Source organism: Mobula hypostoma, chromosome 7 (assembly GCF_963921235.1).
Source record: "Mobula hypostoma chromosome 7, sMobHyp1.1, whole genome shotgun sequence".
Lineage (NCBI taxonomy): Eukaryota > Metazoa > Chordata > Chondrichthyes > Myliobatiformes > Myliobatidae > Mobula > Mobula hypostoma.
Genome location: NC_086103.1, coordinates 89458569 through 89473887, shown reverse-complemented (window position 1 = coordinate 89473887; position 15319 = coordinate 89458569). Strand labels below are relative to the sequence as shown.

At 41.9% G+C, this 15319-nt stretch overlaps 1 protein-coding gene across 1 annotated transcript in view; it reads left to right on the top strand.

Moving 5' to 3' along the window:
* Positions 1-2609: 2609 nt before the first annotated feature.
* The window catches only part of lman2 (lectin, mannose-binding 2), a 41279-nt gene continuing 28569 nt past the window's right edge, over positions 2610-15319 (top strand). Inside the window, exons 1-2 of the mRNA XM_063053703.1 lie at positions 2610-3043; positions 14898-15016. Of these exons, the coding sequence (XP_062909773.1) occupies positions 2845-3043; positions 14898-15016 (318 nt within the window). The 5' untranslated portion in view covers positions 2610-2844. The remainder of the gene's footprint in view (positions 3044-14897; positions 15017-15319) is intronic.

Here is a 15319-nt window from a genome sequence, read left to right as displayed (position 1 = left end):
AAGGATTTCGAAGGACAACGGGAAGATCGACGGCATCAGCTCACCTGAAGACTCAAATCTCTCCCTCTCTCTCTCTCTCCATCACTAGTCAACTCAACACCACAAACTGAACTGAACTTTACTCATCATCGTAAGACTGTATCTATTTACCCCCCGACTTGAAGAAGCTTGGCTTTCATATATATTCCACACTTACATATAGATAATCATTGCTGACCTGTTTGATTTATCTGATTTTATATCACTGTATTGCATAGTTACTAATAAATACCATTAGTTAACAGCAATACCAGACTCCAAGGTGTTTTCCATTTCTGTTGGTTCTTTAACCCGTCACGGGGTACATGACACTGCCATCTACCACAGAGAAAGCTATTGGCTCAGTTGTGCTCTCCCAAGGTTCAAGCAGCTGTTCATTGAATTCTGGCATAGCTTTTACCCATCGAGGAGCACAATGGAGTTAATGCTCAACAAAGATTATATGTCCAAAGGATCAGTACAAACTGTACTCATAGCCTTTCTGATTTTGCAAATGTCCTCGACTCCGCCCCCCCCCAACCCCCTCGGCTGTCTCCTCACCTTATATTTGCTCAACGATTATTTGGATCCACCACACATCCACACGGATATCAAGCAAACCTGTATCATTGCTCCAATCAACTTTTCTCTGGAGTGGAGCTGATCCAAAAGGCTAATGGTTCTGGATTGGACACCCCAACATCAGCAGCATGCGACCATACAGAGCACATTATGGCTGCCACTGTCTGAAACATAACATATTTATTCTTTGCTAGTATCCTGCTATGAATCAAAGCCTCTTTTACAAACAAAAGGGTGACGACTAACTGCAGAGTTGGCAACTCTTCTACAAAGTTCGAACACATTTAACAAATGCCTGCAAAATGATAAAATGGACTCACGCAATGGCTCCATTGACTGAAGCACCATACACAAACTAAACCACACTACAGTCACGAGGCCATATTTAGTAAGAAACTACTGCAGAGCAAGAAAATGGATGAGGGAATGAATAGTCCTTATGCAAGATTCCCTACTTGCAGGTTGAGTCAATGGTAGGAAGGCAAATGTAATGTTAGCATTCATTTTGAGTGGTCTAGAATATAAAAGCAAGGATGTAATGCTGAGGCTTTAGAAGGCAACGCCATAACGGTTTGAGCCCCACTATTGATGACGGTAACCGCCCCCCCCTTCCACGGGAATAAAATGTCAAAATGTTGTCAGTCATGTTTGTTATTGCTGTCAGCAGTTATGCATTCCCTTGCCAAGTAATCTACACTACACTAATTAGGTCTGTATACTACATCAAATGGTGTGTTTGATCACTAGCCAACAGTGTGTTCAAGATGTGAAATACGGTTGCAATGTTCAGGAGGTATGTAATTAAGTATGTGAATGTCAAATCCAAGTCTACAGTTGCTTGACAAGACCGTTATTCAAATGTACGCACTGCAATCAACTGGACAATCCATACTAATTCCATTTACTGGAATTTGGTCTGTAACCTTTTTTACTTTTGTAACTATAGGTATACCTTAAACAGTTCAGTATCGATCCCACCTCCAAAAGTTTTCCAGTTTCTAGGCATCCACTGGATTAAACAAAAACTTCTGAGCTACCCACTAAACCCTCTGCCCTCTATCCTAACTTTTACTTTCTGCTCAGTTTCTTACTATCTTTCTATACCCGTCATAATTTTGTTTACTTCAAACAGTTTCCTCCGCTCCGACCAGAATATATATCTCACGGTATAGTTGAACTGCTTCATCCCAGACAAATCCTAGTACTCTTGGCCCCCTCTCCAGCGCTGTCACATCCTTCCCGACAGTATTTCACAGTGACCTGCAGTTATCCCAAGTAAAAAGCGGGGCCACCTTAAGGCAAACCCTGCGATCTGGACGCAGAATTAGAAATAAGAGAGATACTGCACATGTTGAAAAACTTCAGCAACACACACACACATCTTAAGCATCTATGAAGATGAATAACAGTTGAGATTTCGGGCCTAGACCCTTCATGAGGGCGCCTCGGCCCGAAACGTCAACTGTCTATTCCCATCCACAGATGCTGCCAGACCTACTAAGCTCCTCCGGCATTTTGTGGGTTACCCCCATATGAGAGGTTACCTCCACCGAATGATACCAAGGTCCAACGTTATCATCTCCCTGCAGGACTGTCTGCCTCCACTGTTTGTTCGGGGTGTGCCAGACCGGACAGCTACACGAAACAAGCCTGCTATCGAGGCCTTCAAGAGCAGCCATGGTGAGTTGAGAAATCCATTCATTCCCTTCTGCAGGATTTGCAGCGTGGCCGCCAGTAAACACACTAGGCGACTGCAGACATAACCCCCGCCCACCACTGCTCACGAGCACGCTCTACCGTCACTGAACGCCGCGCTGGTAACCGGCGCTCTGGTGTCTTAACCAATTAGTGATCGAGGCGATTTCTTAGCCTATCGCCGGCGACCAGTCGTGACATCATAACCAATCGCTGGCGACCACGCCAACGCCATAGCGAATTGCCGGCGACATTTCTGACGCCTTAGCCAATGGATTATGGCGATACTCCAGGGTTGTTCTCTCACGATTGGCTGACAGTGTTGTAGCTGCGTTTATCTTCCGGCTTTTCCGTCGCTGGTTTTTCCTCCTCGGGTTGATGCTTACGATAGGTTTTGCCCATTTACAGAGCGCGTTTGCGGGAGGTAGAAATTCTCTGGACGGGAAGAGTGTCACCCACCACATCCCCCTCGAATTTCTTCCTTTACGCTGTCCATTTCCGGGCGGCACCTGGAAACAGGGGACTAACTGGAAGTGTCTGAAATAGAAGATGGCGGCTGGTCGGCGAGGTTGGGAGTGTGTGTGTGGCAGCTGGCGGGTAGACTGGCCCTTCTCCCGGTCTAGGCTGGGCTGGGTGTTGCTCCTAATACATTATCTGAGCTTGGCTCTGGTCCCGGCGAACGCTGACATGACGGATGGGAACAGCGAGTACCTGAAGCGGGAACACAGTTTAATGAAGCCGTACCAGGGTGAGTGCGGGGAGGGAAGCAAAGGCAGCGAGAGAGGCTTAGGGCTCGGGTATTACACGCTGACTCCAAGCTCCGAAGCGATGAAGTAACCCACCATGCTTTCCTCTGCTTCAGCACGCTGCCTCTCTATAAGTTCATGGTTGGTTTATTTCTGTTAGAGATACAGTATGAAACAGGCCTTTCCCGTCCAACCAAGCCGGGCTGCCCAGCAACGCAACTATTTGACTCTAGCCTAATCATGGGACAATTTACGATGACCACAGCTACGTAGTAACTTGCAGTCACCATTACATACGGAGAGGATATTTTCTATAGTCCATTGATTAAAGATTGGGTAGGGTCAACAGGGATGTGACTAATTTCTTTATTCACTTGAGGGAGAGGCATTGGTGAGCTTCCTTGACTATGGTATCTACATAGGTTGAGCTAGGACACTGTGATGTGCACTTTTGGAAACTTGAAACTTTTAACCCTCTCAACCTCAGCACCGCTGATGTAAACGGGAGTACCCCCCCCCCCCGGTCCTCTTGAAGTCAATAACTAGATCTTCTGTTTTGTTGATAATGAGTGAAATGATGTCATGACTAAGCTCTGTCTCCTGTATTCGAAATTATCGTTAATTGCGATTAGGCTGCTATGGTGGTATTTAACCACACAGTCTTGAGTGTATAGTGAGTAGAGGCGCGGCCATTGTTGAGAACATAGCTGCATACAGGTATTTGAAATATTTAAGTATCCTGTTAAATCAGTTGATCTGCTGGGTGCCCTCTCTCTGCCCAATCATCATTGTAAACAGTTACATTATGTCACTCTGCAGTGACAGCAGAGATTCACATGTTCAAAATCATATGATGGCAAAAGATGGGGGTTATACAAGGCAGCTGAGCACAAAATTGAGGAATATGTGTTAGTATGGGTTAAAGACTGATTTAACTGTCTTTTTGTATGATACCTATAAAGAGTATTCACCTCCATCCCACTGGAAGTTTTCATGTTTTATTATTTTACAACATTGAAACACAGTGGATTTAATTTGGCTTTTTTGACACTGATTAACAGAAAAAGACTCTCGTGTCAAAGTGAAAACAGATCTCTACAAAGTAATCTAAATTATAAAAAACAAAATTGATTGCTTAAAGTATTTACAGCCTTCAAGTCAGTATTTAGTAGATGTACCTTTGGCAGCAGTTATAGCCTTGAGTCTTTGTGGATTGGTCTCTATCAACTTTGCACATATGGACACTGCAATTTTTCCCCATCTTTATAAAACTGTTCAAGCTCTGTCAGATTGTGTGGGGGTTATGAGTGAACAGCCCTGTTCAAGTCCAGCCACAAATTCTAAATTGGATTGAGGTCTGGACCCTGACTTGGCCACTCCAGGACATTAACTTTTGTTGTTTTTAAGCCATTCCTGTGTAGCTTTGGCGTTATGTTTGGGGTCATTGTCTTGCTGGAAAACAAATCTCCTAAGTTGCAGTTCTCTTGCAGACTGCATCAAGTTTTCCTCCAGGATTTCCCTGTATTTTTCTGCATCCATTTTACCCTCTACCTTCACAAACCTTCCAGGGCCTGTTGCAGTGAAGCAGCCACCATCATCCTTCATGGTAAGGATGGTGTGTCTTTCATGATGTGCAGTGTTTGGTCTGATGACTGAAAAGCTTGATTTGGGTTTCATCAGACCAAAGAACCTTCTTCCAATTGACTTCAGAGTCTCCCACATGCCTTCTGACAAGCTGTAGATGAGATTTCATTTGAGTTTTTTTTCCAACAGTGCCTTTCTCTTTGTCACACTCTTATCTTAGCCACCGAAGCTTCTAACTCCTCCAGAGTTGCCATAGGTCACTTGGTGACCTCCCTCATGAGTCCCCTTCTTGTACAGTGTCCCAATTTTTGAGGACAGCCTGCTCTAGGCAGATTTACAATTGTGCCATATTAGATTAGATTCAACTTTATTGTCATTGTGCTGAGCTCAGATACAAAGCCAATGAAATGCATTTAGCATCTGACCAGAAATGCAAAGAAGTGTTATTTGCAAAATAACTGCAAATAAAAAGTGCTACAGCACACAAATATAAAAGTACTGAGACAGTACAATATGAATGCAATACTGCTTAGTGCTGTGATGAGAGGTTCAGCAGTGTCACAGCCTCAGGGAAGAAGCTCTTCCTGTGCCTGCTGGTGCGGGAGCAGAGGCTCCTGTAGCGCCTACCGGATGGGAGGAGAATAAAAAGTCCATGGTTAGGGTGAGATGCTTCCCTGATAATGCTTTTCACCCTGCCCAGGCAGCGTTTATAGTAGATGTTCTCAATGGTGGGCAATTCTTTCCATTTTATGATTGACTTGCCTGTATAGGTGTCCCCCGCTTTTCGAACGTTCGCTTTACAAAACCTCACTATTACGAAAGACCTACATTAGGTACCTGTTTTCGATAACAGAAGGTGTTTTCACTGTTACGAAAAAAGGAAGTGCGCGCCCCGAGCAGCTGCTCTCCCCCGGATTCGGAAAGGCATTGTCGCCAGCATTGCTTAAACACGTGCCTGTGAGTAGCCGTTTGCAAGATCAGTTCTGAGGTATCGGAAAAGCCTGAAAGAGCTCGTAAGGGTGTTACACTTAGCGTAAAACTAGACATAATTAAGCATTTTGATCGTGGTGAACGAAGTAAGGACAAAGTGAGTTTGGCTTGTGGAAATTGATGAAGATGATGTTGAAGAGGTTTTGGTATCCCATGGCCAAGAACTGATAGATGAAGAGCTGATGCAATTGGAAGAGGAAAGGATAACAATTGAAACCGAATGCAGTAGCGAACAGACCGAAAGTGAAGTCGTCGAGGAACTGACTGTGAGGCAACTGCATGAGATTTTTGCTGCAATGATAAAGTACGATTTTAATTTTGAAAGGGTACATTGGTTTAGAGCATATTTGCAGGATGGTTTGAGTGCTTATGATCTAAAAATGCGTGAGGCTAAGTAGTCAAGCAAGTCTTCCATATCAGCCACAGACGATGAACCTCGACCTTCGACCCCGGGCCGCGGACAGATACTGATTCGCGGAGAATGCAGCGATAGCCGGGATGCACCCAGCACATCCTTAAGAAAAAAGCCAGAATAAACAAGCTAATTAATTAGGTGCCGCCTGGCACGTAAATGTCGGCGCAGATCAGAGACGATTGCAGATTGCGTCACCTCTGATCTGGGTCGACAATTACGTGCCGGGCGGCACCTAATTAATTAGCTTGCTTATTTCGGCTTTTTTCTTAAAGATGTGCTGGGTGCGTTCCAGCTCCCGCTGGACTCCTGCATTCTTCACAGATCGATATCGTTTCGCTGCCCGGAGGGTGGGGGCCACTGCACCACTCCACCCTCCGACGACACAGCATGACACAGCATAACACACCATCATCAGTGTGCTCGATGTCTTCCTGATACCTGTAAGTGATACTACACTGTACATACATTATTTCTACTTTATATAGGCTGTGTGTTTTTATGTGTTATTTGGTATGATTTGGCGGCTTCATAGCTTAAGGTTTACTGGAGAGTGCTCGCGCCGTGTTTCTGCCGAGAGCGCTTGCATGAGATTTTCGCTACGGAGAACAGTGCGGCAATGATTGTGGAAAAGTATTTCTACTTTATATGGGTTGTGTATTCATCATATCATTCCTGCTTTTACTATATGTTACTGTTATTTTAGGTTTTATGTGTTATTTGTCATGATTTGGTAGGTTATTTTTGGGTCTGCGAACGCTCACAAATTTTTCCCATATAAATTAATGGTAATTGCTTCTTTGCTTTACGACATTCCAGCTTACGAACCATTTCATAGGAACATTCTACCTTCGGATGGCGATGGAAACCTGTACTCAAAGGAATATTCAGTGTCATGGAAATTTTCTTGTATACATCTCCTGTATTGTCTTTCAATTATCTTTTTGCGTAGTTGCTTGGACTGTGCTTTTGTCTTCATGGTCTAGCCTTTACCAGCAGTTGGACCCTCTAGATACAGGTGTATTTTTACTACAATCAATGAAACACCTTGACTGTACATAGGTCTCCTAAAACACTTCCATTTAACCAATTATGTGACTTCTAAAACCAATTGGCTGCACCAGTGATGATTTGATGTGTCATATTAAAGGTTGTGAACACTTGTGCAATCAATTTTTTTTGTTGTATATTTGTAATTAATTTAGGGCAGTTTATATGGATCTTTTTTCACTTTGACAGAAAGTCTTTTTCTATTGATCATTGTCAAAAAGGCCAAATTAAGTCCATTGTGATTCAATGTTGTAAAACAATAAAACATGAAAACTTCCGGGGGAGGGGGTGAATACTCTTTATAGGCACTATATAACCAATGGTTCTACAGCTGAATAGGGTGACTAGAAATGTAGAAATATTCCTAGTGCATCTTAACTAAAGTTTATACTGGAAGGGCATTTGCAGTGCAATGCTTTGAGATTTGTTCCTGTTCCTCATTATTTGTTAATAATGTGGGGGAAGGGAGTAGTGTAAAGATTGCAGAATAGTCTAGGAAAAAGGTAGAAGGGCATGTTGCAAGGAGGATGGTTGGCCTCTGGAACAGAATGAGAAGTGGAGGGTGTGAGTGAAAACTTGGCAACTAGAGTTTAATGTGTAGAAAGTAAGAAAGGAATCTACCTATTTATGTAGAAATTGTGAAAATAAAGTACAGAGAATAGTATAAGAATAAGTAAAGTATTGGAATCACATTTTTTTAAACGTAACAGAATTGGGCATTTGACCTATCGAGTCTGCTGCACTATTTCATCATGGCTGATCAATTTTCCCCTCTCAATCCCAGGTCCTCCGTTCTCTCTGTATCCCTTTATGACCTGGCCAATCAAGAATCCATCAATCCATCAATCCCTGCCTTAAATATACATACACACTTGGCCTCCACAGCTACCTTTGGCAATGAATTCCACAGATTCACCACTCTGGGAAACAACTTCTCCACATAGACTCTATCAAGGCCACTCATATGAACTGGAAAGTTAGGATTGTCACAAACGTTTTGGAATTTTGGCCTTTATTGCCAAAAGGCCAAAGCTTGGGGTTTAGAAATGAAGTATTATTACAATTATATTGGATATAGGAGAGACTACATGTGGAATACAATGTGATTTTGGTCCCTTTATTTAAGGAAGTGTCCACTAGAAACGGATAGGGTTTAAAGGAGATTAACTCAGGAAAAAAAAAACTTAGGATGAGAAAGTTATCCAGTCAGAAGTGAAGTAGACAGTATACCTCTGACAGCATAGATGTGGAGAGGTTTCTACAATTTTAATAGAAACAAGAGGATTTAGTTATCAGGTAAAGCAGCAGACGTATAAAACAATTGTATTGGATTTTTTGCAGAGGGGAATGACAATGGAATTCTTTGTTTGATTTATGGAGATACTTGAGATTAAAAATGTTTGTGAATTAAGGGTTGTGGAGAACTTGCACAAGACTTGTGGCCTGGGGCAGATCAGTCTGATGTTAATTGAGGGGCAAGCTTCAGAGGCCAGGTGGCTTACATATGCTGTTTCTTCTCAAATGTGAAAAAACCATAAGTGAGGGATGGAATTAGGCCATTCAGCCCTTCGAGTCTGCTCAGCCATTCAGTCACAGCTCTTAAAGTGGTGTAACCCTGCTTATGTAAATTTGCAAAATCATGTTAGACTTCACCCTTGGTTAGTTGCGAGTTCAGGAATTTTGTGTTTGCTCCTGCTTTTCACTGATAGTTAGCAGTGGAGTCTTTATTTATCTTTACCCACCTGAAGCCTCCTGTATTCTCCAGGTGTTTGAGCAACTTAGAACAATTGATCCAGGGTGTGGAAAAAACTGTTGAATCCTGATGTTTTTGATATGAAGAGACCCACATGGCAGGGAAAACAACATGGGATGAGAGCAAAAGGACTGGTCCAACTAAGTCTGGTTCTCTTATACCAGTTTGCCACTTCCATTGAATTTTCATGGATAACAGACATTCCAATCAAATTCCATTGCTTGAATTAACCAATAAGTTAACCCCCATTCAAGTGATGCAGCACCTGCAACCACTTAAAAGATGAATGGTTACAAGTTTATACATAATTGTACGAGAATACAAATAAGCATAAGGAAGTTAAGCTGCAGGGAAAATAACAATTATAAAGTCCAATTCAACATTACTCCCTTTGACTCCACATCACATATTTAGAATTATTACATTTGAAAATTCAGAGGCAGAAAAATGTGCATACCTGCATTAAATATAACAATAATCAAAATTTCACCTATGTTATGGAAGTATCACAAAGTGTTGATAGGATTATGTCATTGCTAGGTAGATTATTTTTGCACGTAGGCATACTTACATCAGATTGAACTGCTCTATAAATGATTGCCTATGTAGGTTTTTTTAAAAAAGGTAAATTATGGTAAAGCATATTAGAACTAATAATGGCTGATCTGACCATGGACTCATCCCCACCAGCCTGCCTTTTCCCCATAATCCTTAATTCCCCGACTATGCAAAAAATCTATCTAATCTTGTCTTAAATATACTTACTGAGGTAGCCTCCACTGCTTCATTGGGCAGAGAATTCCACAGATTCACTATTATTTGGGAAAATCAGTTCCTACTCTCTCCGTGGTAAATTTACTCACCCAAATCTTGAGGCTATGTCCCCTAGTTCTAGTCTCATCTACCAGTGGAAACAACTTTCCTGCCTTTATCTTCTTGATCCCTTTCATAATTTTATGTTTCTTTAAGATGTCCTCTCATTCTTCTGAATTCCAGCGAGTACAGTCCCAGAGGACTCAATCTCTCCTTGTAGTCTAACCCCTTCATCTCAGGAATCAACAGTGTTAGCTGTTTCTTTACAAATATCATAAGACATAGGGGTGGAATTGGACCATTTGACCCATTGATTCTGCTCTGCCAGTCCACCATGGATGATTTATTATCCCTCTCTACCCCATTCTCCCGGTAACCTTTGTTAACCTGATTAATCAATAACCTCCTGCTTTAGATATACTTAATGACTTGACCTCCACAGGCATCTGTGGTAACAAATTCCACAGATTCACCACCCAATGGCTACAGAAATTCCTTCTCATCTCTGTTCTAAATGGATGTCCCTCTATTTTGAGGTTGTGCCCTCTGGTCCTAGACTCACCCACTATAGGAAACCTCCTCTGCACATCCACTCTACTGAGGCCTTTCAATATTGAATAGGTTTTGATGAGATCCACACCTCATTCTTCTGAACTCCAGCTAGTACAGGTCTCGAGCCATCATATGATAATCATTTCATTCTTGGAATCATTCATGGACCTCCTCTGGACCCTTTGTGATGCTAGCACATCTTTTCTTACATAAGGGGCCCAAAACTGCTCTCAATACTCCCAAGTGTGGTCTGATCAATGCAATGCCTTATAAAGACTCAGCATTACATTTTTGCTCCTGTATTCTAGGCCTCTTGAAATGAATGCTAACATATTTGTCTTCCTTACCGCTGACTCGGCCTGCAAATTAACCCTTGGGGAATCCTGCACAAGTCCCTTTGCACCTCTGATTTTTTTTTTCTCCCCATTTAGAAAATAGTCTACACCTTTATTCCTTCAACCAAAGTACATAGTTCATCTGCCACTTCTTTGCTTATTTTCCCAATCTAAGACCTGCACTCTGCTTCTTCAACAGCCTCATGTGTCATACCTTGTTAAAGGCCTTCTTAAAATCAAAGTAAACAACATCCACTGACTGTACTTTATTTATCCTGCCTGTTATTTCCCCAAAGAATTGCAATGGTCAGGCGGGATTTCTTAGGCAAGATTTCTCCCTAAAACTATGCTGATGTTGGCCTACTTTATCATACGCCTTCAAGTACCCCAAAACCTCATCCTTAATATTGGACTCCAACATCTTGCCAATCATTGAAATCAGGCTAATTGGCCAATAATTTCCTTTTTTCTGCCTCCTGCTCTTCTTGGAGAGTGGAGTGATAGTTGCAATTTTCCAGTCCTCTGGAGCCATCCCAGAATCTAGTGATTCTCTAATGCCTCCACAATCGCTTTAGCTTTCTCCTTCAGAACCCCAGGGTGTAGTCTATATGGTCCAGGGTACTTATGTACCTTCAGACCCTTCAGCTTCCCAAACACCTTGTCCTTAGCAATAGCAGTTCTCCACCCGACACTCACGCCATTTCTACCTCTCCAGCATCATTTTCCAGATGCACACTCACCTTTCTTTTATTCTTTGTATATCTGAAAACAACATATGGTATCTTTCATATTATTGGCTGGCTTGCATCATATTTCTTTTTTTTCTCTCCTTATAGCATTTTAGTTGCTTTCTGTTGGTTTTTAAAAGCTTCCTAATCCTCTAACTTTCCACGAATTTTTGTTATATGCTCATCTTTTGCTTTGATGCTGTCTTTGATGTCCTTTGTCAGCTATGGTTGCGTCATCCTCCCTTTGGAATACTATTTCTGTGGCATGTACCTGTGCCGTTTCCGATTGCCCTCAAAAACTCATGCCATTGCTGTTCTTTCATCTCTGATGCTGTTCACTTCCAGTTAACTTTGGCCAGCTTCTCTCTCATGCCTCTAATTCTCTTTACTTCATTGTAATACTGATACATCTGACTCTGTCTTCTCCCTTTCAGAGTGCAGGGTAAATTCTATCATATTATGATCATTGGCTCCTCAGGGTTCCTTGACCTTAAGCTCCCTCATCAAATATGAAAAATTACACAACACCCAATCCAGAATTGCCTTTCCCCTCATGGTCTCAACCACAAGCTGCTCTGAAAAGCCATTCCACAAATTCACTCTCTTGGATTCCAGCACTAACCTGATTTTCTCAATCTATCTGCATATTGAAATCCCTGATTCTCTTTTTACATGATTTTTCTATCTCTCGTTGTAATTTGTGCCCCACGTCCTGGGTACTTTTCCGAGTCCTGCATATCACATCTATCAAGTTCTTTCTATCCTTGCAATTTCTTAACTCTACTCAAGGATTCTACATCTTCTTATCCTATGTTACCTCTTTCTAAGGATTTGATTTCATATTTTACCAACAGAACCATCTCACCCCTCTGCCAAGGTGCCTGTCCTTTCAATTTAAGATGTATCCTTGGACATTGAGCTTCTAACTATCATCTTTCAGCCACAACTCAATGATGCTAACAGTGTCGTACCTCCCACTCTCTAATTGCGCTACATGATCATATACAGTTTCTGTATACTGCATGCATTCAAATATAACATCAGCCTTATATTCGCCACCCTTTCCAATTTTGCTTCCATGTTACACTTCAACTCATTCCACTGACTGCAATTTTTCCCTATCATCTACCTGTCCTTCCTCAGAGTCTCACTGCACAGTGCATCAACTTGTATACCAATTGCCCCATCCTCAGCCCTATCACTCCAGTTCCCGTCCCCCTGCCAAATTAGTTTAAGCACACTCCAGCATACTTTGCAAACCTGTCTCCCAGTCTCCCAATTTTTCTGTTGTCTGTCTTCTTTCCTATACCAACAACTTCAAGCCCAGTGTCTTTTTTCACTACAGTGACATTTTGTTTTAGGGGATTGTCCTCGGAGGTTTGACTCAGACTGAGAGTGCTGCAGTGCACATGGTGAATTCCAGTCCCACTTCTCCTGTTGGTGAAAGGGTGTTTGCTGTTGACTCACCTATAGTAGCTGTGGCTGTTGACCCATGGTCAGTGGCTGTTGATCAGCAGGTAACTGACCCACCTGTAATGATCTTATTTGGGTTTTGAGATCCCATTCCACTTGTTTGGCAGCTTGCACTGTCTCATTATATGGAACACCAACTTCACTCCAATTCATTTTTGTCACCTTCACCATCTTTGCAATACCTGGTTTCAGGCCATCCATAAAAGTCCAATAAAAGGGACTTCTGTTATTTTCATTTACTCCCTGAATTCCTGAGTAACTTAACCACACTGGCCTTTTGAGTTTTTATTTCCAAAAATATTCCCAAACCTTTTATCTACCACTTTCCTCTAAACAGTCTGCATTGGGGCCTGTTCTTCCATCCACCTCTTAACTGCATCCCAACCTCCTTGTATGTTTTGTTTACCATCTCTCATGTCATTGTCAGCTCTGCAAGTCAATTGTCTGATTTGTTGAGATTACATAGTTGCCAAAATTTGGATGCCATCATATGGGTGCAGTTTGTTTCTGTTAATATGTTGAAGCTCAGCCCAGACCTTTAAAGTTTTTTTATGATGTGGAATTTCTTTGGAGCGTTTATCAATCTTTTCCTTGGGAAGTGATTGACGGAAACCATGGAAGTTCTTTCATAGGTTCCATTTTCAGTGCTGCATGTCTTCATTTCTTCAGACTTTATTGGAGCAAGCCGTGACATAGTACCCAATCCTGTTGTTACATCACTGTCATCCTCACTTGAGTTGCTAGAGGTCGCTGTAGAGTCTCTGTCCATGTCATATCCATACCTTGATTCCTTGGAGTTCAGAAGGCAGCATTGTTCAGCGTAAGGGGTTTTTCCCAAGGAGAAGCATCGCTTGGAGGACTGCCCACTTAAGGTCCTTGCTGGTTTTTCTGATACTACTTCAGTTTACTTGAAAGATCCATACAATGCACTTCTATTCACTTGTTCACTTAATGCAAAGATTTACTCTTTAGACTTTTGAGTGAAAAACAGGCAGGAGAGTTGGTGGATGTTGCTTGCTTGGATTTTCAGAAGGCCTTTGACACAATGCTGCACATAAGGTTGCCTTAGAAGATAAGAGCCCATGGTATTACAGGAAGAACACGAGCACGGATAGAAGATTGGCTGATTGGCAGGATGAAAAGAGTTGTAATAAAGGGGGCCTATTCTGGTTGGCTGCCAGTGCCAAGTGGTTTTCCACAGGGGTCTGAGTTAGGGCCGCTTCTTTTCACATTTTATGTCAATGATTTGGTTAATGGAATTGATGGCTTTGTGGCCAAATCTGCAGATGATACAAAGATAGGTGGAGGGGTAGGTAGTGTTGAGGAAGCAGGGAGTCTGCAGGAAGTTTTGGGCAGATTGGGTGAATGGGAAAAGAAGTGGCAGATGGAATATAGTGCAGGAAAGTGTATGGTCATGCGCTTTGGCCGAAGGAATAAAGGCATGGACTATTTCTAAATGGGGAGAAAATACAGCAAGATGTGCTGTGAGGTTAATGGTTACTGTAATTTGATAATTAGTATCGGTAAGTAGCATAAGTATCAAAGATGGACATGTGAGAAGTAGATTGCAGGGCCACAGGAAATACGGAATGGGTCTAATGGGATTGTGGGTACTGGTTCAGAACAAGTTATCAACAAAATGGCCTATTTTTGCAACATAATCCTGTCATGATCGTAACTCTTGTAGATGGTGCAAGTGTCATGAGAGCAGAATTACAATTACAATTATGATTGGAAGTTCCTTTAAAATGAGTGGCAGCACTTTTTGAGAAATCTCAGCTGAGTTTTCTGTGTCGACGTGGAATAGTGGTATCTTGTAGAGGTGTTTGAATTTAATCTGAACTCTTAAGACAGTGATTCTTAAAAAGAAACTACAGTGGAGGAGAAGTAGGTTCACTGGCTTGTTTTTATTGTTTTATTTGCTTCCTTTTTCTTTTCTCCACCACTAATTAGCTTTTCAGCACCTTGTGTTTACTTCTTCATTCACTTTCAGGTGTTCCCTGAAGACCATCTCTTCTAATGTGCTTTCAGGTATTTCTAGACAGTTTAGGGGTGTTAAAGATAAATACAGTTGAAAATATCCTTGCATTGAGGAACAGTTACTAGTAGCTTTTGAGAAAATGTTAATCTTAGTGCATAGCTCTTGTACTTCTTCCTTTTCTACAGGAGTGGGCTCAAGTTCAATGCCCCTGTGGGATTTTAGTGGGAGCACAATGCTAACAGGCCAGTATATTCGTCTAACACCTGATGATCGCAGTAAAAGTGGATCGATCTGGAACCGAGTGGTAAGTGTCTGCATGCATTAGTAAACAGTAGTTTCCTCATGAGTCGACAATCATAGTGAAGTAAGTCTGAAGTAATAAAACTGAGCTAAATGTTGAATAATTGGAAGGATGAGAGAATTGTCTATCTCATGACTCTGGTATTTTTACCAGCAGAAAACCTTGCTAATTGTTTTTTTCTTATTGATGCTATTGGTCTCCCTTGCTGGATTGTTAGCCCAGAGGGATTAACTCTGTCAATCACATGAGCAGTTTTGCTCTTCTGGGCTAAATTTACTGATTTAGTCTTGTATACTAAGTAAGATA